The sequence below is a fragment of the Eschrichtius robustus genome, chromosome 19 (assembly GCF_028021215.1).
Source record: "Eschrichtius robustus isolate mEscRob2 chromosome 19, mEscRob2.pri, whole genome shotgun sequence".
Classification (NCBI taxonomy): Eukaryota; Metazoa; Chordata; class Mammalia; order Artiodactyla; family Eschrichtiidae; genus Eschrichtius; species Eschrichtius robustus.
Genome location: NC_090842.1, coordinates 36,949,694 through 36,971,795, shown reverse-complemented (window position 1 = coordinate 36,971,795; position 22,102 = coordinate 36,949,694). Strand labels below are relative to the sequence as shown.

Below are 22,102 nucleotides of genomic sequence, written 5' to 3'. Positions count from 1 at the left end.
GTATACTGTAGTACGCCAGAGAATAATGTATAAAAAATAAAAGTGAATATATCTTTAAGCAGAATAAGTTTTTAAAGAAGCATCAGAGGAAAAAAAATCTAACATAGAATTCAGAACAAATAAATAAGCTATGACATTATCACACAATATCTAGTAGTTTTTACTTCTTCAATTATCTACAATAGCTGTTTCATAAGTTTAAATTTCCAAAGGTCAAACCACATCATATTAAAAATATTCCAAGGGCTTCCCTGGTGGCGCAGTGGTTGAGAGTCTGCCTGCCAGTGCAGGGGACACGGGTTCGAGCCCTGGTCTGGGAAGATCCCACATGCCACGGAGCAGCTGGGCCCGTGAGCCACAATTACTGAGCCTGCGCATCTGGAGATGCAACAAGAGAGGCCGCGATAGTGAGAGGCCGGCGCACTGCGATGAAGAGTGGCCCCCGCTTGCCATAACTAGAGAAAGCCCTCGCACAGAAACGAAGACCCAACACAGCCATTAAATAAATAAATAAATAAATAAATAAATAAATGGATTATCACGTTTAAAAAAAAAATATTCCAAGTATTTCTTTCACTAAAATGGAGATTACCATGAAATAAACCAGGCCAGAAGTCACCATCACATTCTCAATCACATGTCTACCCAAGACAAACAAGCAGGGCTTGCTATGGTAGGAGTCACCTGTGCCTTCCCCTAGCCCACCCACACTCAGTTCTTCCCAGACATGGCCACAAAGGCAAAGCAAGATCTCCATCCAGCTGGTCTCTAAAGCAGGGTTCTCTTCCAGGTATTTTTCAAAGTTTGAGGAAAAAACAGGTTTCTCATTAAAGATTCACAGTAAGTCTTTCAAAGGTCACTATGACTAGCATAAAAACACTCATATTCTTTATGGAAAACTTTTAAGAAAAAGTGATAGGAAATGTAACAGTTTCACCTCAGAATAGCTCAGATTTTGATAATTTACTTGTCTTTGTGCCTGTGCATCACATTTCAGAAACTAATCATAAAAATACATTACTTCTGCAAAACACAGAGGGAAAATTCATTAGATGTATAGTAGCTGGGAAGACAGATTGATAAAGGTGGTTCTCTGCACTTGCTGGAAAGTCAAAAAAATAAATGTGTTCTGTACTCTTAAAATGTTTGCCTTATCAAATACAGAAAAAATTAACCAAGTTGAAGGTATCTCATGAAAAGTATCTTGCTATCATGAATTCTTGTGTTAGGAAAACAGTTCTATTCAAATCTAGAGGAATTATAATGGAGATCTTTGAATTGCAAGATTCCAGGCAGTTTTCCCTAAGAATGGCATTCTTGGATAATAAGAGAATCCTAGCATACAAACTGGTCAAGGATAGGGTATACGTGGAAAAGTTTCCAGAGCTTAGAGAAGGAATGTTTATATTTTCAGGCAATTATTAATTGCTCATTGAACAAAGAAGGAACAAGGCTTATCAATGAATATCTGGGAGCTAACATGACTAAGGTAGAGAATTCAATCAAGATGGCAGCTGTCCATACTATTTAAATTAAATCTTTCCATTTCTAAAAACATCCAATGAACCAATATTTAAATGGGGACTTGCAAAGTTTGTATCTCTAATGTCCAGAGGGATAAAAGGATTAAACTGGCTCTACACAGAAACCAGTTGCAGATCAAATCCACAGTGTTTGAGAAAGCTTGTATTTTGACCAAATGTCCTTTTAAAAATCTTAAACAAGGATTTCCAATGAGCTGGGGTTTTTCCCCCAACGGTTAAAGCAATCAGTTCACATAGATACACAGTCCCTCCAGCAGCAACATGTACAATTAATTACATGGATATAATAATATTTACTCACCCTCCTAATAGTATCTGTGGCTGGTTGGATTCATTTGTGATACCAAATATATCAGGAATTAAATCGGCATTGAAGCTAAAAAGAAAACATTAAAAACATTAAGTAGCTATTTTATTAAATTCTCACTTCTAATTTAGTTTAAAAAAAAAAAAAAAACTTTGGGGAGGTGTGGTAGACATACAACAGTCAGTATCTGTTGCAATCAATGGAATGTCAGAAGTGACATGTTTCACTCTGAGGCCAAAGTGTTTAATTTTCATTATTGGACCCTCCAGTCATCTTGGCAATGAGAAGAACATGATGGTACGGCTCCACAGACGATGAGGCCTGTAAGACACTCTGAGAGCTGGCAAAAGAGCCTATCACTGACCCACACTGGACATGCAGTGTGAGCAAGAAATAAACTTTTGTTGTGAGATTTTGGTGTTGTCTGTAACCTCAACATAGCCTAGCCTGTCTCTGAGTGATAAGGAGACCGTTAATTCAGACTCATGACCCTCCTTATTTAGTCAGATGGGCTTAGGAGAAATAACCCACAAAAGTAATCCCTAGTTGGTATAAAAATTTATGCGAGCCACTGAATATTGTAACAACAATGAAAAACACCCAATTATAAAAGAAATCAAGCTGAGCACCTTTAAAAAGATTAATCCATGAATTAAAGTTCAGACTTCTAATGGTTACTGACCTATTGATGTATGACTATGATTTTAATAACTGTACAAAAGGCAGCACCGGAAACAAGAATGTGGCTACAGATTGTTTACTCCCCAAAATGATATCTACATCATTACCAGAATCCTAACAGAAATTTGGATTAACTTTATCCTGGTACATGAGTCTACTTTGAGGAGATAAATGATAATACTAAGGAAGAATTGTGAAAAGGACAAAGTTTCTCCTTAATATAGAAATATTTCTAAGTCTCTAGAGGAAATCCTCTACCCTTCCTATCTGTCAATCAAGCACTAACAGTTTTATCCAAAAACAGTTCTCTTAGTTCTTTGAGTAATGACATGGCTAGGATCAACAAAGATCCATCATGGACACATTCAAAGCTTTTCAAACAAAACCAAAAAGACAAATCTCTCCCTCTTTGCAAAATAATGAATTTCACCTTTCTCTTTCTTCCATCATGGCAAACAAATATATAATTAAGAGGACAGGCCCCTATCAGCTTTAAAGGGAGAACGAATTTAGAGTCAATACAACTTAGCAAAGTAGTTTCCTATGTGAAAGATTTTATGTTTGTAAGCTTAAAATCATTCAAAGGGAAGCAAGCACATACTTACTCCATAATTAATGGTTCATCCTGAAAAGTCCTGTTGAGTATGGTCATATTGCAAGGATCTGTTAAAAAAAAAAAGAAAAGAAAATATATAAATGAAAAGGCATTTTATAACACATTATTTTTGATATTTGCACTTAGGGAAAAATACCCTTTCATTCTTTGCAAAATTCATCTCTAATTAATTCCAACTATTAGCATTAATGAGACACTATAACTCTAACTTAAATGGACATCAAGTTTGTAAAGATAAACTATTGGGAGAGTTTATTCTACAGTGAAGACCAGTATTACAATAACTTCCTTTGAGTCTTCATTCTGAAAATCTCTTAGATGAGTCTTCTTTATATACAATTTAGCAGTAGAGCAGTTGACAATTAAGGTTTTGATATAAAGAACCCAATACATGCAAAACTACTAGACTCTAAAACGTCCATGCCCTCCTCTCCTCCTCCTTTCTTCAGTCTGGCTCCATGAACAAAGGTGTCCATTTAGGTATAATTAATTGGCTTTTCAGATAAGACGAAGATGTGTGGGTAGATATGGTAGACTGACTCTCAACCGTTACTCTAAACTTTTTGTGCTTTCCTGTACTGGGGAGACTAGAAACCAAAAATAGCATTTCTCTTGCATTTAAGATTCTAAATAAAATGTAAGCCTTGCTAATTAGATATGGTGAGTTTTGCCAAGGCAGGAATGAGGTGAAGGCTGTGTTTCTGCCATTTCTGTCTTAATGTCTGATCACTGAATTGTAAGTACTAAGAGGGAGGGTGCATGGCATCCATTTTGCTGGTGAGCAAGTGTCATTCTGGCACCTGTTGTGCAACTGGCCACTTTCTGATGGCAAAAAGGCAGTAGCTTCTTTGAAGGCTTTGAGGATTGTTCCTGAAAGTTCAACCTCGTGTGTGTTCTTTAGCCATCACAGTAACTCTGTAAAGCATAAAAACCCTTTAATAAATTCTCTCTTCCTTAAGCTAACAGAGTGGATTTTGTTCCCTGGAGTTGACTGCAGACCAGTTCTAGGTTGAAAAAGAAGAACCAGAAAACAGACTTTTAAAGAAGTTTTTAGAGACAATTACTGACACTCAAGAACTGCATTTTTGAACTGATTTCTGAACATTATTTTTGTTACATTTACCTAAGAATACCAGGCATATTTTTCCTTTAATATCCAGTGATAAATATTAAAAACTCTTAAAACAAGTTCACCTAAGGTTTGATTCTGTCCCCAGAAGATAATAGCTCCTAATTCACCGTTGACATGATTTTTGGGAAGGTATGTCAGAAGAACATCCATTTGTGAATCTCCATCATAATCCCCCGGGACTACACTTGTTATCAATGTACTGTGATTCCTAAAAGAAACAAACATTTTAATAAACAAACATTCCAGTAGAGCTATAATAGAAAAGGACACTTCCATATTTACACCATACAAAAATATTTTCAATGCAAAATTTAAAAATTCACAGAACTGATTAATTACATTCTCTTCTTTAATAGCTTATCATCTTTCATGTATGTAGGCCTCTTTGGTCTATGAAAGAATTCAGGATGAACGCAGAGGGTTTTAAGAAAAAAGGAAAAGGTGAAATATTTATTAAGAGGAAGCACAGTTTTATGTTCAAGCATTGGTTTAATCCTTTCACCTAGTTCTTTTGTCAAAGATACCAGGACATATGGATGGTGTTTATACGAATGGAGGCTCAAAGGACTTCCCTGGCAGTCTAGCGGTTAAGACTCCAGGCTTCCAATGAGGGGGTGGGGGTTAGGTCCCTGGTCGGGGAACTGTAGCACAATGCGGCCAAAAAAAAAAAAAAAAAAAGTAACATAAATGAAGGCTCATTATCAATTGCTAAAGCACTGAGGGGTATCACTGTCATTTTATAAAAGATATTATCTATAAATTACTTAATTTTAGATTTTAATGCAGATTTGAAATTTACAGTGAAAACTAGTCATTTTATTTCAAGATTCACAATGAAAAATAAGTTCTTTTTGACCAAACCTGGCAATACACTATCAAAACATACACACTTAATTCTACATTTTTAATAATAAAATATTCTAAAATGGTTTATATTAACCTTGAAAACTTAACAAAACATTCTGGAGTCCTGTCATAATGTTGTCTGAGTGACCCAATCAAAAAGTAGGCCTTAAATTCAATTTACATTTAATTCTACTTAAGAACAAACAGCAAGACAGTAAGTTTCCAAACAGCCTATGCATAATTATTTTCTGAACGGCATCAAGAATATAAAAATATATATAATAGGTTTTACTTCAAGTGAAAATGAGGAAAATACTGACAAGGGTAAGAATAATTAAGAAAAACAACATAATAATAGCTTTATTTTAATGCAGCTACTTACTATGTCTCAGATATTACATCAAGTACTTAATAGCTATTATCTGATATCTCCATCACCTGAAATAGGTATCGTAATTCTCACTGAACAGACCAGGAAACTGAGGTTGAAGTAGCTTTCATTGTTAAATAGCTAGTTAAATGGAATAGCTGGAATTCAAATTCAGTTGTGTTGGCCTCTAAAATTGATCCTCATTATCATAAAATATTTTTTGTAATGCCAGTTTCCTCAAAGAATACCAGTTTCCTCAAAGAATTGAGGAATTTGAAATGCCAGTTTCCTCAAAGAATGCCAGTTTCCTCAAAGAATTCCAACAATACTTTAACCTTTAACCTACTTTAACCTTTAACCTTTAACCTTTAACCTCAAGAAGCTTTTTGCCCTGAAGAACCTCTGAAAGGCTCAGAATTTGGAGTCATCCGAAATAGCAGAAGACAAAGTAAAGTGTAAGGCTGAAAACACCTTTTCTGTGATGGTCCCTCTTGCTCAGCATGCCAACAACCAAGTAGTTTACTTCTGGGAAGTTTCAGGCATTAGAGATGTAAGTTTCAGGAGAGGGTAAGATATTGGCCTTAGGCTAAAAACAGGGAGTTACTGGAAAGTCTACAAAGGAACAGTTTGGTCCTTGCCCCCAACTCTGCCAAATTCCTAGGATGCCAGTCAGCCAGGAACATATCCACAGGGCAGGAGACAGGAGGTAAGTCCCATTACGCAGAGTTTCCAATTAGCTCTTTAGTACCTTATTCTTAGTATAGCATAATAAAGAGTTACCTGCCTTTTAAAGAAAACTATGAGTATTAAAGAGAGCCAAAACAAATAGCAATAAGGAATCTGAAAAAAACAGAGATAACAGAGGAAACAAAAGAAAACTTCAAAACCACACCTGAAGACATAAATACATCCATTAAAAAAAAAAAAAAAAGAACAGCATGCTAAGAGAAAAGAACAATAAGAGAACAAAGAAAACTTCTTGGAGATAAAAAAAAAATATGACAGCTAACATAAAAATATTCAATAGAAGGCTGAAGATAAAATTAAGAAAACTTCCCGGGGGGAAAAAGACACAAAATGACAAAAACACAAATGAAATAAAGAAATAAAGGATGGAGTTAGGCAGTCCAATAAACAACTAGTAGGAATTCCTGAAAGAGAAAACAAAAAAATAATCAGAGAAATAATATAAGAACATTTCAAAAAGGCCCCAAGTATAGAAGCCTCCAGCTTGAAGGGAGGCTAGAGTAATGAATGAAAAATAGTCTACACCAAGACATATTATGAAATTTCAGAGAAAAAGGATAAAGAAGAGACCCTAATAGTTTCAAAAATTAAAAATAAGTCATATTTGAAGGATTAGGAAAAAGAATAGCAATGGATTTAAAACCAGCAACCGATGAAGCTAGAAGACTACAGGCCAATCAAAGAGTGAGTAGAAAAAGGTTTTGGAAATGGAGGGACATACCCATGCATCCTTTCTCAGGAATTTCTTGAAGGATACACTCCAGTGAAGTAAATGAAGAAGCAAAGAACAAAATGGCACAGGATCCAAGAAATAGGGATCAAACATAGAATGACAAAGGGAAAGTCTCCAAACAGTAACTCTGCAGAAGGCCTAGAGAATGAATTCAGATTGGGGAGGAGTGCAGAGGACTCAATGGGGAAAAAAAAAGCACAACAGGTATATGGCAGGTATGATGGAACATCTGCAAAGCAATTAAGGATATGTACACAGAAAACTGTGCAATTTATTTTTTAAAAAACAATCATTTACTCTTGGAGGAAAAACCATAGAGAAATGAAATACTGTATACTGCTTGGCTCTGAAGTACACATAATCTACATGGCCAGAATTTATACAATGATTACTGACCAAGCTAAAATATGATACAACTATATGGAGATGGAGCCAATTTAAAGATGCTAAATCTTTGTCTATGCTAACAAAAAATCCAAGAGATGAAGATGGTAACTCAAGAAATTACAGTATAAAAACTTATTTTAGAATATGGAAATAAACATCAGAAGAAACAGCTCAAAGTTTTAAAAGTGGTTGCATTTGAGAGAGGAACAGGGGAGAGGGGGAAGAAAACTGTGAAGGACAGTTAGTTTTTGAAAACTATACTAAATAAATACAAGAGTTTCTAAATTTTATAAGTATATAAAACATTACATTAGTCAAAGAAAAATTGGGATTTTTTAAAAACTCAGTGGAACCCAAGTCTTTAATAGCCCACAAATTCCTTAACTTTTAGTCTTCCATGAAAAACCACTTCTAGGCAGTTCATTTCTTGGATGTAGTATTTATCACAACTTCTGTTCCCTCCCCACTCCAAGCATGCTGACATCCAGTATCAAGGAACATTTCTGAAGAGGGATAATCTCCTGTTTATCCATCTATAACTTTCCCCTCAACGCCTCAATGTTCTAACTCAAGGCCAATATTTTTTTACATATGTCTGAGTTTAAGTTAAATACTGTAGAATCTGAGCACTCATTACCCCATATGGGGACTTCTTAAATTTTTTGAACAGTTTCCAAAGTAATCTCTGATCTTTCTACATACTAATTCATCCTGCACATGGTTAACGAGTAAATCAAATCAACTTAAAATACCGTTTCCACCACCTCTCCTTTAAACAAGAACCTGTAATGATTCCCCACTTTTCTTGGGATTGAGGTCAATTCTTTCTGATATTTATGAGGGTTCCTAGTCTGCCCTGATCTCATCTTCCTAGTCCATAACTCTCCAAAGTATACCCTCCACTTCTGTCAGGCAAACCTTTCCACCTCCTCTTCACAACCTGCTGTTTTTACTACCATCTCTTGTTAATGCTGTGTCCTGAAACTTGAAAGCCCTCACCTAAATTTTACTTATCTTAAGGTCAAGCACAAGTCCCATAACTTTCTAGAAGCTGCCACTTTAGCCTGCACGGACTCATCTCTTCCTCCAGACAGTGATCGATTCTTGTTTCTTATAGTTTCAAAACTGTGTTGGCTCACTATCAATGAAGGTCACTGTGTTTCATGCAATGCCAGTCATATAAAAAAAATAGAACAATTATTTGAACATCTAAAAAATTCAGTTTGATTTGAATTTCCTCAAAATCAACCTATGAGTTATCTAGCAGTCACCACCTATCAGTCAATAAATGAAAAATTAGAACAGAGGTCATTGACCCCATTGCAAACTCCTCCCTCAGACCACAAAACACAAAGTTGACCTCATGAGCCTGTGACTGAGCTGCTCCCACAGGCACACTCAGGATGAGGGACAAACCCCAAGACATTCAAGAAAGCATGTCAGATTGCAAGGGACTGAAAGGTGTTTATGTAGGAACAGACCTGGTTCCACTCAAAATTATTTATTTTTTAAAGCAAATCATTTTTAAACTTTGGTATGCTCACTAATTTTCCTAACAAATTACTTGCTTCATACCTCATAACTAGTGGTTTTGTATCACAACACCACTTTAGAGTAAAATTGATTTCAAAGACAGTCCAACTAGTTATTGCATATCTATTATGACACTAACGACTGTTTTACAGAAACAAATACATTTGTACTTACTTCAAGGATACCTTTACTTTGGGTTTAAAATAGGGTGCGCTCTGGTCTGCCAAAAAGACGATTAAATCATTTCCTAAAAGAAGCGAGTATACATTAGAAAAATGCTTCCCAGTGAGACATACAATCAGTGGTTACAAGAAGCTTTCTGGGCACTGTTTTCAACAAGAAAACTTTTATTTTACTCCAGTTCGTCTGCCCTCTCAAGGTTGGTCCTATTAGACTAATGGAATGGAGATTCCTAACAGTGTATCACAAATTCGATATTCAAAGCAGCAGGGAAACTAGAGGGTGAACAAGGAAAAAGGTAGTTGGTCAAGGCAAATTGAAATCAATGGCTTCTGCCAGGAGTCAGACTGATTGACTTAAAGGAAGCATATAAAGAATATGCCTTATAACTATACTATGTGTTAAGTCTTGTCTTCCCCAAACCTAACAACTCAGCCTCTCATAAGGCTGTTCAGTCCATTGCACGGATGCATCACACCAAGGACACAGAAACTCCTACTGTAGGTATCTGACTAGTAACTAGGACATGATGTCATATTTAAGCAGAAAAAGCTGAATCCTCCAAGACTACCCTCTTGTGGCTCCTACAGAACCATCCTCCAGGTTGATGCATTTTTGGAGCTCAATGAGCACTCATTGGAACAGAGTTTTGAAATTGTTTAGTCAAACACAGGGCATCTTTAAAGTTAAGGGGAGAATCTCTGTCTCCAGTTTGGGTGGAGTGGCTATAGGTTAGGCAGTATGCACCCTTCTTGCAATACATGGAGTCATACAAAGATAGGGGAAATACCCAAGGTCCACAAGAGGCTCTGGAGTCCTGAGAAGGACTCCAAGAGATCTGGGCCAAGATCCTGTCAAACTCTGTAAGTGCTTCACTTCCTTCTTTCACAGCCTTGACCTTAAACAGTACCTGCTTTGTGGGTAATAGAGAATACTAAGGCCCTCTAATGCCCATTGTCAGCATCAAGATTTACAAAGAAAAGTTTGTTTAGTGATGGTTAAAGCAAAGAACTCCCAAGAACCTCAAGCTGGAAAAGAAAACAGAGATTTGGAAGACTAGGGTGGTGGCCAAAGCAAGGAAGTCTTTTGCACACAAAAGACTAGGGCAGCCCAGAAGGGAGAAAAACCTGCAGTTTGAGAATCCTTTTCCAAGGAGACACTGGGTTTATTAGTAATACCTGCGAAATACTTGTGAGAACTGTGGAGTGTTTAGGGCCTTGGGAAGGAACAGTAGTTTCTAAGAAAGCTGGGACCCTGACAAAGGGAGGGGAGGGTGAACAAGGTAAATGAAGAGGGAGGGAGAAGTCCTCTACGAGAGTAAATTGTCAAGTCGCACCTTTTCCAGTTCATCAAAGGGGAAGGGAGACTGGAGGAAATACAGCCGACAGGAATGAAGGGGCCTTGGCAGGGAACGTAAAGGCAAGCTACAAAGACTACTGGGAATTAGGAAGGACTTTGGAAGGCAGCTGATTCCACGAGAAGGGCGGGGTGCGTGAGTGACGGCCGCGGTCGTCTCAGGAAAAAAACCCAAAAAACCGGGGTGTTTCCAGTGCTTGTGGGGGTGGATCAAACTGTGGAGTGGTCAGGCCAGGACCTGGGTTTGGAAAAGATGGAAAAAACAGGCAAGCTGCAAGGATGCTGGAAATAAAGGGGGAGAGACAGGGCTGGGCGAGAAGGGCCAGGAAATGCAGGAGGACCGGGCATCCGGGCAAGGGGTGTGGGGAACACCGGGAGGGGCACGCGAATAGAGGGAGGGCCGGGCAAGCACTGACTTTCCCGCAGCACGAAGAGGTCCGTCTGCTTGTCAGAGTTGAGGTCTCCGAAGGCTGCCAGGGTGCCCCAGGCCTCGGCCCCAAAGAGCTCGGCCGTGACGTTGTGCAGCGCCCGCGCCGGGACCGGCCCGACTCCCAGCAGCGCGAGCCCCCCAAGCAGCGGCGCCAGCAACACCCAGGAGCCCAGCAGCCGGCGTGCCGCCGCCATGGCAGCCCCTCGGCCCTCGCCCACCGGCCCCCTGCTGCGCTTGACGGCAGCCGGAAAGCACCGTGCCGCTGTCCGAGAGAGAAAGGGCGTAGCCCCGACGCCCGTACGACCGCGGCCGGCCCCCGTCTCACTCTCCCGTAGGGCTGCCCCTCTGACGCTCGGGAGGCCGCGAAGCTAGGTTGAAGCTCGCCCTCGCGCTCACTTCCGGCCGGTGCGCCTCCCGACAGTGTCGCGCGGGGGGGCGGGGCCGGCCGGGAGGAGCTGACAGGCGGCCCCGGGGGCGGTGGCCAAGACGGCGGCCCGAGCGCGATGGCGGGGCTCGTGGATGAAGTGAGCTGGAAGGTCTTGGAGCGAAGAGCCCGGATCAAGCGCTCAGGTTTGGCTGGCTGGGGCGCCACCCTTTCCCCCCCGCACCGTAGAGGGTACTCCCCGTCAAGAGCCTTGGGCAGGAGGCAGGTGGGATTCCTGGAATAAACCTGTGCCCGCGTGTTTCCCCTTAGAAAGCAGGCGGTGGTCCCTGGCTTCCTCTTGATGTCTTTCCCCATTAGGTGGTGGTCCCACCTTTGCTCCGTTTTGCTTCCCCAACTATATTTCGTGTGTGTTCCCTCTCGAAAAGTAGGTGGTTGTGCCGACTTCTCCTGGAGTCTTCTTAGAAATCAGGCGGTGGCCACATTCCCGGGAGTGCCCTCCCTGTCTGTATTCCTCCCCGAAAGTCAGATAGCTTCATTTTTACATATGACTAGGGTCTGGTCCTAGAAAACTGGCGGCTGCTTGTTGCCTTATTTCGTATCTCCTTTTCACATTACAAGTTCTGAGATCTAGCCAGTTATCTATGGGGCAGAAATTGAGGGAGACAGGGCCTCAGGCCACGAAGGGGGGTCACGGTGAGCATAGTTAGGACTCAGAAGGAAGTGGGCCCCTTCCCTTGGCAAGTGGCCCCAGGACGCCTAGTTCCCAGTTGTGGCTCCCAAACCCGAGGTCACCTAGGTCAGAACACGCTGCGCAGGCAGTTACACAGTTACAGTGTCCTGAACTGACTTGTTCAAATTGCAAAGTCACACTTTGAAGTTAGCACTTGTGGCTGATAACTCATCTGACAACCAGGATTGAAACTTCTCTTATTCCTGGCTGGCTGGATGTAATCTCGAGCTAAAAAGTGTTCCTATAAACAGGAAAGATGGTGGAATGACAAGTCTTCATCTAAGAATCTTCCCTTTTGAAGGCTTGTTGTTACTATATAAATTAGAGTTGGGAGATGATAATGTCAAAGTCGATAATCTGATAACATTGAAAGACATAGCCCTAGGAAGACTAATTATGCATCTGCACTGGTATTAAGCGTTTTGTTTTTTTTCCCTCAACTAATACTACCCCATTATATTTTGGCTTTTCCCGTTCATGAAGTTCTTAGTTGTTGTGCAGAAGACAACAGAGTTCTTAGCTGTCTTTTTTTTTTTTTTTTGAAGAAAGTATCTAATTTCATAAATCGTACAGGAGAAATCCACCCAATCTTTGTTGCTTATTCCGTTCTATTTTTAAACCTTAAAAATAGTTGTGCACTTATTTACTTAGGGTTATAACAAAACTACCATAAGTATGAGAGAATTTTTCAAAAACTAGTCCTTAGTACATTTTAGTGTTAGTACAGTTACTTAGAATAGTCACATATATTTCTGTTTCACATTTTTCTCAAACTTTTTGTGTCATACTGAAGTATTGAGTTGACCACTAACAGTGAGTCTATTTGGGCTATAAAAAGGGTTATTGAGTTGATAATTTCCGGTCAAAGAGAGTAACTGGAGTTTTCTTACAGGAAACTGAGCTCTACCCTCAACGTATATTTTTACAGCATTTCTCTTTTCCTCTAATAAACGTATAGGGCTTATTTTCTTCTCCAGTCTTAATTTCCTCTGAACTGTGTGTCATAACAGTAAGCTTTGAAAACCTACCTTCTCCTTCTTTACTGAGAAAAAAAAAATCAAATTTTATTTAACTATTGTTGAATGTAGTCACTTAAATCCAGTTTCATGTACAAGGTAGTTGAGTGTATTATATAAATGTTGGATGTTCCTATATGTTTACATCATAGCAATAAAAGAGATACCATTTGAAGTCATCCCTCCAAATTAGTTGAGGTTTCATATTCTTCTGATAGCTGTGATGTGTAGACTATAAACTTTCTTCAGTGAATCATTGACTTCCTGTGTCATTAAAAGCAATCACCCTGATTCTGTTTGTTACTTTTAGAGGAGTATATAAAGTGAGTTTTGTTTGAAACTTGGACTAGCCTGACTATGATATAGATGCCACTGCAAAGTTCTGAGCATTGTTACATAGTAGCATAATCACTTCACTGCTCAATAGAGCTACTCGATGCTACTCTTACGTAATGTTTAATAAGTGGTCATTATATATTTCCTGCCTCATCCATATAAGCAAATTAATTTATCAAAGCAAAGAAAATCAAATTTTCAAGTCATAAAAGAGAAAATAAAATTATAATGAACCTCAATTATTGCCTTTGTTGCACACCCCATCATGTTAATAACTGCTCACACTGCTTTCAATTAATCTAATGCTGATTGCTTCTAACCTTCACTAAACAGTTTTGAAAATTGCTGTAGTTTAGCCTGCGATGCTTATGATTAGAGTCAACAATTTGAAATGGCCAGCTCACCTGATGCAGTCGTCTCTTCTCCACCAGCTTTCTTAAGGTCTGGTAAGTGTGTAGACCCTAAAAGGGTCACTTGGTAATTTTAAATACCTTTGTTTCTGAAGGTTGTTGTCACCATATGATGTTATTTTGGTTTTATTTCCTCTTTGGTGGGCCCAAGCCTGAGCACCATTTCTGTTATTGTTGGGCTCAAGTTTGCACTGTATGGTGAACGTGGTCTGTGGTGTGAGAAGCATGAGAAGTGCAGAGTGGAGCCCCTGTCTTGACACGAGCTCTGTTTGACCAGGGGCAATTCCTCAGTATCTGGGAGCCTTAATTATCACCTGGGTAGATAAAAAGCTTCAATAATTTTTGTCTTTTTGCATAAGAAAGTAACTTTTATGAAGTAGAAAAATTTGGTCAGCGTCCCAATTATTTTCTCTTCATCACCTCCCTGTGAAGTAGGTATTTTTATATGCATTTTCATAGACAGGAAAGGGAAGCCCACAGAGTTGAAGCAAGTTGTCCCAGGTCCTGAGACTATTATGTTTCAAGGCCATGTGCTTTGCCTTCCATCCCATGGCTTCCTGGTGTAAGGGCTGGAGGAGGTGTTGGTGCAGTGGCTCTTAGACTGTCAGGTTGGTGAGACCCTTTGCAAGCTGGATGAAAGCTGTGGAATTGCTCTCCAGATGAGTGCCCTGGGTCTTGAAAACAATTTGGAAGAGGTCCATGCATCCAGGAAAGACCATATATGGATTCCCATTAGGAACACAGGCCTTTGAATGTATCTGGAAGAGAAGGGCTTTGTTAAGTGGCCATAGAGCTGAAATGAAGACTGAAGTCTTTACGGCTTTTTTCTGTGGGTTGTGACCCACCTTGGGCCATTTAAAACCTGTTTTGTGTGTGAACACTGGGAAAAGCCTGTTGGCAAGAGGCTGCTTTGTCTTTAGTGTGCCTTAAGCAGAATATTCAAGCCTCAGGACTCATTAACAGATAAATGTGAGATGACCCAGTCAAACAGTGAAAAATTCTTTCTCTTTGGTTTCACCATAGCCTTTCAGAGGTGGTTCCCCCACCGTTTATTTCCATTTGTATTTCAAGCCCTGTTTTGGCAAGATGGAGGGGAAAAATCTTGAAGAAAAGAAATAGGAACTAGCTTACGGAAGAGTCACAAACAGGAGAAAACAAAGCTTATACTTTAAGGAACAATAATGATCCATGTCTTTAGTTGTCATCTGCCAAATGACAAAATAGTATATGTAACATTGCCAATTGATTTCTTTAATTTAATCTTTGAACTAAGAGAACAAGAGGACATATATCTTTGAACTGTGCTTTCTTTTAAGCATCAGGCTCTCGTTTTCATCTTGGCTTTCTTAATAAGGGCTTGATGGGTTTTCAGCACTGACAAAGTCCTTCAGCAGTTCCTGGGAAATAGAATGCTCAAGGTATGCTTTTATGCATCAATAGTCCCGAAAATTTCAAAACCTAAGAACTGTGCTTAACATTACATAGAGTGTTTAAAACCATATACAAGAAGTTTTTCCAGTACCATATTATTAAATCAAAATAGAATGCACCAAGAAACTAAATAGGAAAATACCAAACTTAATCGTTATAAGCCATTTAAAAGATGGATTCCTTATAAATTACTTTCAGTATAGACATTTGGGGTTCATCTAACCAAAACTTAGTGATAACTATAAAGAAATAAAACTTTTATCTGTTAAATAGAGTGGTTTGCATTTATAGTTTATTTACTAATTTAGAAATACTTCATTTATGTTGGAAATGATTTGTTTTCTGCTATTGTAGTTCCTTGGGCGTTATAACTGTGGGAGAGTGTATAATGGTGTGATTTCATTTAACAGTCATTTTAAAGAATGTCCTGGGTTTATAGCTGAGCTTTTCCTTGGTACCTTTGGCTAGAAACTATTTAATGTTACCAAAAGTGAAAGCCAGTATCTTGATTTTGGAAAATTAGTTTCTAATATACCCAGATCGTTTTATGCATTTTAACCCTCTTTATTCCTCCTGGATTTGTTTCTGCTCTGTTTTTCTTTATTTCTGCTCTTTATTGAATTTAGTGTGTCCTGCATTTCCATGCGTGCATGCTTGAGCTGTGCTCTGAATGCTAATGTGTCCGTATGTGCTGTGGTTGAATATACTTTCTTTTGTTTTGACTGCTTAAATCTAAAAAGAGATCTGGATGTCCAGGTTTTTCTTTAAAGAGCCTTGTGGTAAAACATACAGGACAATGAATTTATAGGCAAATTCCACAACCAAAATGAATTAACTAATTATTAGGGAAGGAGTGTAGCATCCAGTAACTTAGATGGCTTCCATTTCTCATTTGACTACTACAGTTATATTTTAGATTAGCAGAGTTGATCAGCTAGAGCAATTACATTGGCACTACAAGTTCACTTATTTGTAGTAATTGTTATGGCATTTTGTGATGATGTAAGAAATGTCATGGCATTTTTACTTTTATTCTTAGATGATAAGATAATTTTTAAAATTATTCCTTAAAATGAATCATTGGCTTATCTCTATCTTGGCTCTGTAAGTTTATCAGTATCTCAGTGAGTTTATCAGCATGTGACTTGAGTTTTTCTCTTTATTTTTAGGTTTTTTGATTAATTTAATTTGATTTATTTGATTTGATGGGCATATCGATACCTGGTAAAGTTTTATTGTATATTCTGGGCAAAACTCAACTTTTTATTTTGTGTGTCTGACACTCTCTTCTTTTTAGGCACTTATATAGCAGCCTTGTTTCAGCCTAATTTAATAGTCAACCAATTAATAAAGTTCTTTTGGCTTAAAGAGACCATAGGCCTGAGGCTCCTGGACTGTTACGTGTTGTGGCCCCTTTTAAGAGCCTAAGGAAAGTGTACACATTTTGTGTTCAGCTATACCTGAATCTCATCCTCGCTCTGTTGTTTAATACTTGTTTGATCTTGAGCAAGTAACTTTACATCTTTGAGACTTGATTTCCTTCTCTGTAAAAGTAGGAGTAATAAAACCTACCTGAAGATATTATTCTGAGGATTAAACAAGATGTTATATGCAAAACACTTGATATTTAATAGCTGCCCAATAAATTTTATTCTTTATCTTTCCTAAAAAATGTTTGTCTTTTACAATATTGCTGGTATGTATTTAAGAGTAGGATTTTACAAAAGCAGACATAGTTGCTTATCTCTTTACCTCATTTCGGTATCTACCCTCATGGTAGCCATTTGATTAAGAAAACTAGTCATGCTAAAATACAATTGGATGGAATCAGATTAACCAGAATCTACCTCTCGTTTTAATCTAAGTCGATTTCGTTTTTGTCAGTAATCATTACAAGTCTAAAGAAATGGTTTTTGACAGTTTCCATGGAAACTCCTATTAGACAACAAGGAGAGCAGTCATTCTTTTGTGTATAGTTAGAAGAGATTTTGGGTTTATATTGGGTATGCTATGGGTTCCCTTCATGTAGGATGGAATTTTCAGGAGCACTATGGTAACTGTATCCTGCTGGGAGCTCTGATCTCTTCTTACTGTGTCCTGCCCTGAAATCTTATACGATTTAGGAAGTAGAAGCCATATGATATGGCTTAACTCCCTTGGCATGAATCTTATTGACCTTAAAGCTTACTCTCTTTCTGTCATTCTCCTCAGCAAAGATGATGCTTCAGATTTTATAAGTGAAATGATTTTATGAAGAGTACAATGGCTTGTCTCACTGCTTTAGACTGTTACAGAATACCACATTGTGCATCATAAAAGCTATTTTCTTCTTACTGTTTTCTTGATCTTCAGTCTTCTGTAAAGCCAGAGAAAGGGTAAGAGGAACTCCCCAGAATTCCTGATTCTGATCTAGTTGCCTGCTGAAAATTTCCATATGGGTATATATGATGAGCATCTCAAATGTAACCTGGCCCAAACAGAACTCTTATTTTCTAATCCTATTCCTACCCTAAATATATGCCTCCGTAAATCTTCTCCATCTCAGTAAACTAAAGCATATTCTTCCAGTTGCTCAAGCTAAAAATATGGAGGTCATTCCTCATTCCTTTACTCTTTTTATTCAGTTCATTTGTAAATCTTTTCTATTCCAGTTTCAAAAACATATACAGGATTCTGCCTGTTTTTCTCCAGCTGTGCTCCTAGCTGCATAGTTTAAGCCACTTTCATCTCTGATCTAAACTACTGAAGTAGCCTGGTTTCCTGTCTTCATATTCTTGCCTCACTGCAATCTGTTCTCTACCCAGCAGTGAGAAGAATCTTTTAAATATATAAGTCAGATCATGTCACCTTCCTGAAATCCTTCATTACCTTTAGCAGTAAATCCACAGTCCTTCCCTTGGGTGACCCTAATCACCTGGCTCTTGCCTGCTTCTCTAATCTCCTCATGGAATACTCCTCTCTCCCCCACTGCTCTTCAGCCATGCATGCTTTGATTCCTTAAGACACAATTTGTTTTCACTTAGGCTCTCTGTTATAGCTATTTCCTCTTCCTGGAATAATCTCTTATCTTGCTGGTTGGGCAGCTTCTTCCTTTTATTTGTCTTTTCGGTTCACATCTTAAACTTAGCCTTCTTAGAAAGGCCTTTTTACCTACTCAATCAGAGTGGCCCCCAGACATATCACTCTTAATTTTGATACTCTAGTGTACCTCTCACTATTTGATATTTTTCTCTTAGCTTCTCTATACAGAGATAGAGAAGCTCATGTATCATATGAGAGAAGAGACTTCATCTGTTTTGTTCACTCCTGTATCCATAGAGCCCAGAAGAGTGCTTGGAGGATAATAAATGCTCAGTAAATCATATTGCTTAGAAAATCATATTACTTATCACATCTTAGTCCCTCCTGCCCCTTTTGAGAGATAATGTAATGTGGTTAGTATATCGACTCATAAAACTAGGCTCACGTCTCAGTATGAAACTTATAAACTGTGTGAACTGCTTTTTCACCTACTTTCCGTAATTATACAGTGGAGATAATCGTATATCCCTCATAAGTTCTTTTGTGAAGATGAAGTAATGTTTATGAAGTATCTAGTGGTTGTAATGGTACTAATAATAACAACAATGATTATAATGTTGATGATGACAACAGTGACAATTTCAGTAGCTACTTTTTGTTGAGTACTTAATATGTGACAAATAGTGTTCTAAGTGCTTTACATTTAAATCTCACAACAATCCTGTGCTGTAGGACTGCTAACTATCTGTTGAAAAATCAAAACACAGAGAAGCAAAGTAACTTACATAAAGTCACACAGCTAGGATACAAACTCAGCCAGAGCTCCCAACCGTTGTTGCCTTCCCCTTCTTCAACATGCATAGTGCCTAGTATTTCCATAAATGAATGCCGATGATTATTGTTTGCATCTTGGCGATATTCACTGCTCTTCTGTCACTCATGTCAAATTAGCTGCTGTTTACTGGACCTCTCTGATGTTGTGGGAAGTGTGTAATACAGTTGGCCCTCTGTATCTGAGGGTTCTACAGTTTGAGGATGCAGAGGGCTGACTGTACTATGCCATTTTTTTTTTTAACATCTTTATTGGAGTATAATTGCTTTACAATGTTGTGTTAGTTTCTGCTGTATATAACAAGGTGCATCAGCTATACGTATACATGTATCCCCATATCCCCTCCCTCTTGCGTCTCCCTCCCACTCTCCCTATCCCACCCCTCTAGGTGGTCACAAAGCACCGAGCTGATCTCCCTGTGCTATGTGGCTGCTTCCCACTAGCTATCTATTTTACATTTGGTAGTATATATATGTCAGTGCCACTCTCTGACTTCGTCCCAGCTTACCCTTCCCCGTCCCCGTGTCCTCAAGTCTGTTCTCTACGTCTGCGTCTTTATTCCTGTCCTGCCTCTAGGTTCTTCAGAATCATTTTTTTTTTCAGATTCCATATATATGTGTTAGCATATGGTATTTGTTTTTCTCTTTCTGACTTACTTCACTCTGTGTGACAGATTCTAGGTCCATCCACCTCACTACAAATAACTCAGTTTCATTTCTTTTTATGGCTGAGTAATATTCCATTGCATACACGTGCCACATCTTCTTTATCCATTCATCTGTCAATGGACACTTAGGTTGCTTCCATGTCCTGGCTATTGTAAATAGTGCTGCGATGCACGTTGTGGTACATGTCTCTTTTTGAATTATGGTTTTCTCAGGGTATATGCCCAGTAGTGGGATTGCTGGGTCGTATGGTAGTTCTATTTTTAACTTTTTAAGGAACCTCCATACTGTTCTCCATAGTGGCTATATCAATTTTACCATGCCATTTTATATAAGGGACTTGAGCACCCACAGATTTTGTTGTCCTTGGCAGCGGTGGTGTGGTCCTGGAACCAATCCCCCGTGGATTCCAAGGGGTGACTGTATATGATACTGGTCTTAGAGAGCTCAGAGCCTGATGGAACTTTTTGCAGCTAAAGATGACTTCAGTGCTTTTGCATACATGCAGTCTCTAACTCTCTTCTGGCCTCTTCTAGTTGTTTCCTACTTAACTTTGCTACCTATAACCATCACCTCCCATTGTACCACCTCTCTAGCTAGTCTGTTCTACAAGTTCTTATCTGGGTGATTTTTCTAAGATAAAGAACTGATCCTATTATTCCTCTGCTTAGCACCACTTGTGAGCTCCGTATTTCCTGCAGGATTAGAGTGGCACTTCAGAGAAGGCATCTGTGGAAATGACATTTGCGCTGAAGGAGGATATAGGAGTCAAATGAGAAGCTGGGGTGAGGAGTGTCCTAGGATAGGATCTTGGGGATAGATAGAGCTGGATATTTGAGAACAGTGTCCTCAAAGGACAAAGCACTGTGAATGACAATAATAGGGAAGAGAGGATGGCTGGGATGGCTGGGAGGGGCAGAGTGCTGGGAGGCTTGAAGGTACTTGGATTTTATTGTAATTGGAAGGGAAAACTATAGAAAATTTGAAATAATAGGGTGATAAGACCTGAGTAATACTTTATGAAGATCCTCTGGCTATCATGCAAATAAATTGGAAGTTGGTGAGAAGGCAGGGAGCAGCCTAATGGCCGAAGCCATGTGCTATATGTCTCTATCTTTATGTTTAACAACTAGCATAATGCACACTGCTGGGCATATGGGGCATTCAATCCATCTTTGATAAAGAAGGGCTGTGAAAGCACAAATATTGACTCTGTCATCAGTCTTGATTCAGAAACTGTGGCCACCTTGATTATCTACCATTTGTACGGTATCTTTGACTCAACAGAGTAACTTTTGGAATGTGGCCAAATTTAACACAGGAAAGTTTTCTGTGTGCATATGTAGCAAATTCTTATAAATCTATATCTTATTTTTATATCATTATGATAATCTCTGTCCATATTTTAAAGCAGAGATTAATCATTGTATTTCTGAGGAATAATCTGTAAAACCACACAAGGAGCTGCCATATCTTTTCTTGGTTCAGGCTGAAAGAGACATAGACATTTGATTTACCTATTAAAAGATACCAGGTTTGGGCTTCCCTGGTGGCGCAGTGGTTGAGAATCTGCCTGCCAATGCAGGGGACACGGGTTCGAGCCCTGGTCTGGGAAGATCCCACATGCCGCGGAGCAGCTAGGCCCGTGAGCCACAACTACTGAGCCTGCGTGTCTGGAGCCTGTGCCCCGCAACAAGAGAGGCCGTGATAGTGAAAGGCCCGCACACCGCGATTAAGAGTGGCCCCCGCTTGCCGCAACTAGAGAAAGCCCTCGCACGAAACGAAGACCCAACACAGCCATAAATAAATAAATAAATAAATAATCCTTCCCTCTACTTTAAAAAAAAAAAAAGATACTGGGTTTGTGGGAAATGTAAAGGTTTTTTGTTTTGTTTTGTTTTTATTGGTAAACACACAGTTAGGACATGTCTTTTTTTTTTTTTCCTGAGTCTTGAAAATAGACCCAAAAGAGATTTGAAAATAATCCCTGACTAGAAAACACATAAAAGAAAATTGTAACTGCACATGTTATATACTTGTTCTTGAAAATTTGATAAATGCTTTGTTATTGTACATTGTAGTTTCCTATGATGTGTTTTTAATAAATACATACTTTTTCTCATTTTTGTCACAATAAGCCTTGGCTGCCTTGATTAGAAGTGGTTTTAAAAAGGTGAAAAAATTGTTGCTGTTTTTTATTTTAGTATTTGTTCCTTTTTTCCCTATAGAGTTTATTAGTTTCTTTTACCAACAATGATATGACTTTATCTTAGTTCCGTAAAAAGAACTATTCTTTATTTTTAATTTCTTGATTTCATAGCTTCTCCTTCAGTTCATATTTCACAAATTTCTTGAGGAGGTTGCTTTTCGTAGGTGAACAGATACAGTACATTAAGTGACTTATAGAACCAATG

General features: G+C 38.8%; 2 protein-coding genes across 7 annotated transcripts in view; one reads left to right on the top strand and one right to left on the bottom strand.

Moving 5' to 3' along the window:
* Positions 1-11,156, bottom strand: part of ITFG1 (integrin alpha FG-GAP repeat containing 1) — a 258,894-nt gene extending 247,738 nt beyond the window's left edge. For all 3 annotated transcript variants that reach the window (XM_068529142.1, XM_068529143.1, XM_068529144.1), the window contains exons 1-5: positions 10,849-11,156; positions 9,071-9,143; positions 4,343-4,488; positions 3,138-3,195; positions 1,846-1,920 (exon numbers count right to left, since the gene is read on the bottom strand). In XM_068529142.1, the coding sequence (XP_068385243.1) occupies positions 1,846-1,920; positions 3,138-3,195; positions 4,343-4,488; positions 9,071-9,143; positions 10,849-11,056 (560 nt within the window). In that variant the 5' untranslated portion in view covers positions 11,057-11,156. The remainder of the gene's footprint in view (positions 1-1,845; positions 1,921-3,137; positions 3,196-4,342; positions 4,489-9,070; positions 9,144-10,848) is intronic.
* Positions 11,157-11,273: 117 nt separating this feature from the next.
* The window catches only part of PHKB (phosphorylase kinase regulatory subunit beta), a 194,912-nt gene continuing 184,083 nt past the window's right edge, over positions 11,274-22,102 (top strand). Inside the window, exons 1-2 of one of the 4 annotated variants that reach the window (XM_068529139.1) lie at positions 11,325-11,432; positions 13,663-13,775. In XM_068529139.1, coding sequence (XP_068385240.1) covers positions 13,721-13,775 — 55 coding nt within the window. In that variant the 5' untranslated portion in view covers positions 11,325-11,432; positions 13,663-13,720. Of the gene's footprint in view, positions 11,438-11,491; positions 11,513-13,662; positions 13,776-22,102 lie in introns of those variants that run through there. The other 3 variants (XM_068529140.1, XM_068529141.1, XM_068529138.1) reach the window with 3 other exon arrangements.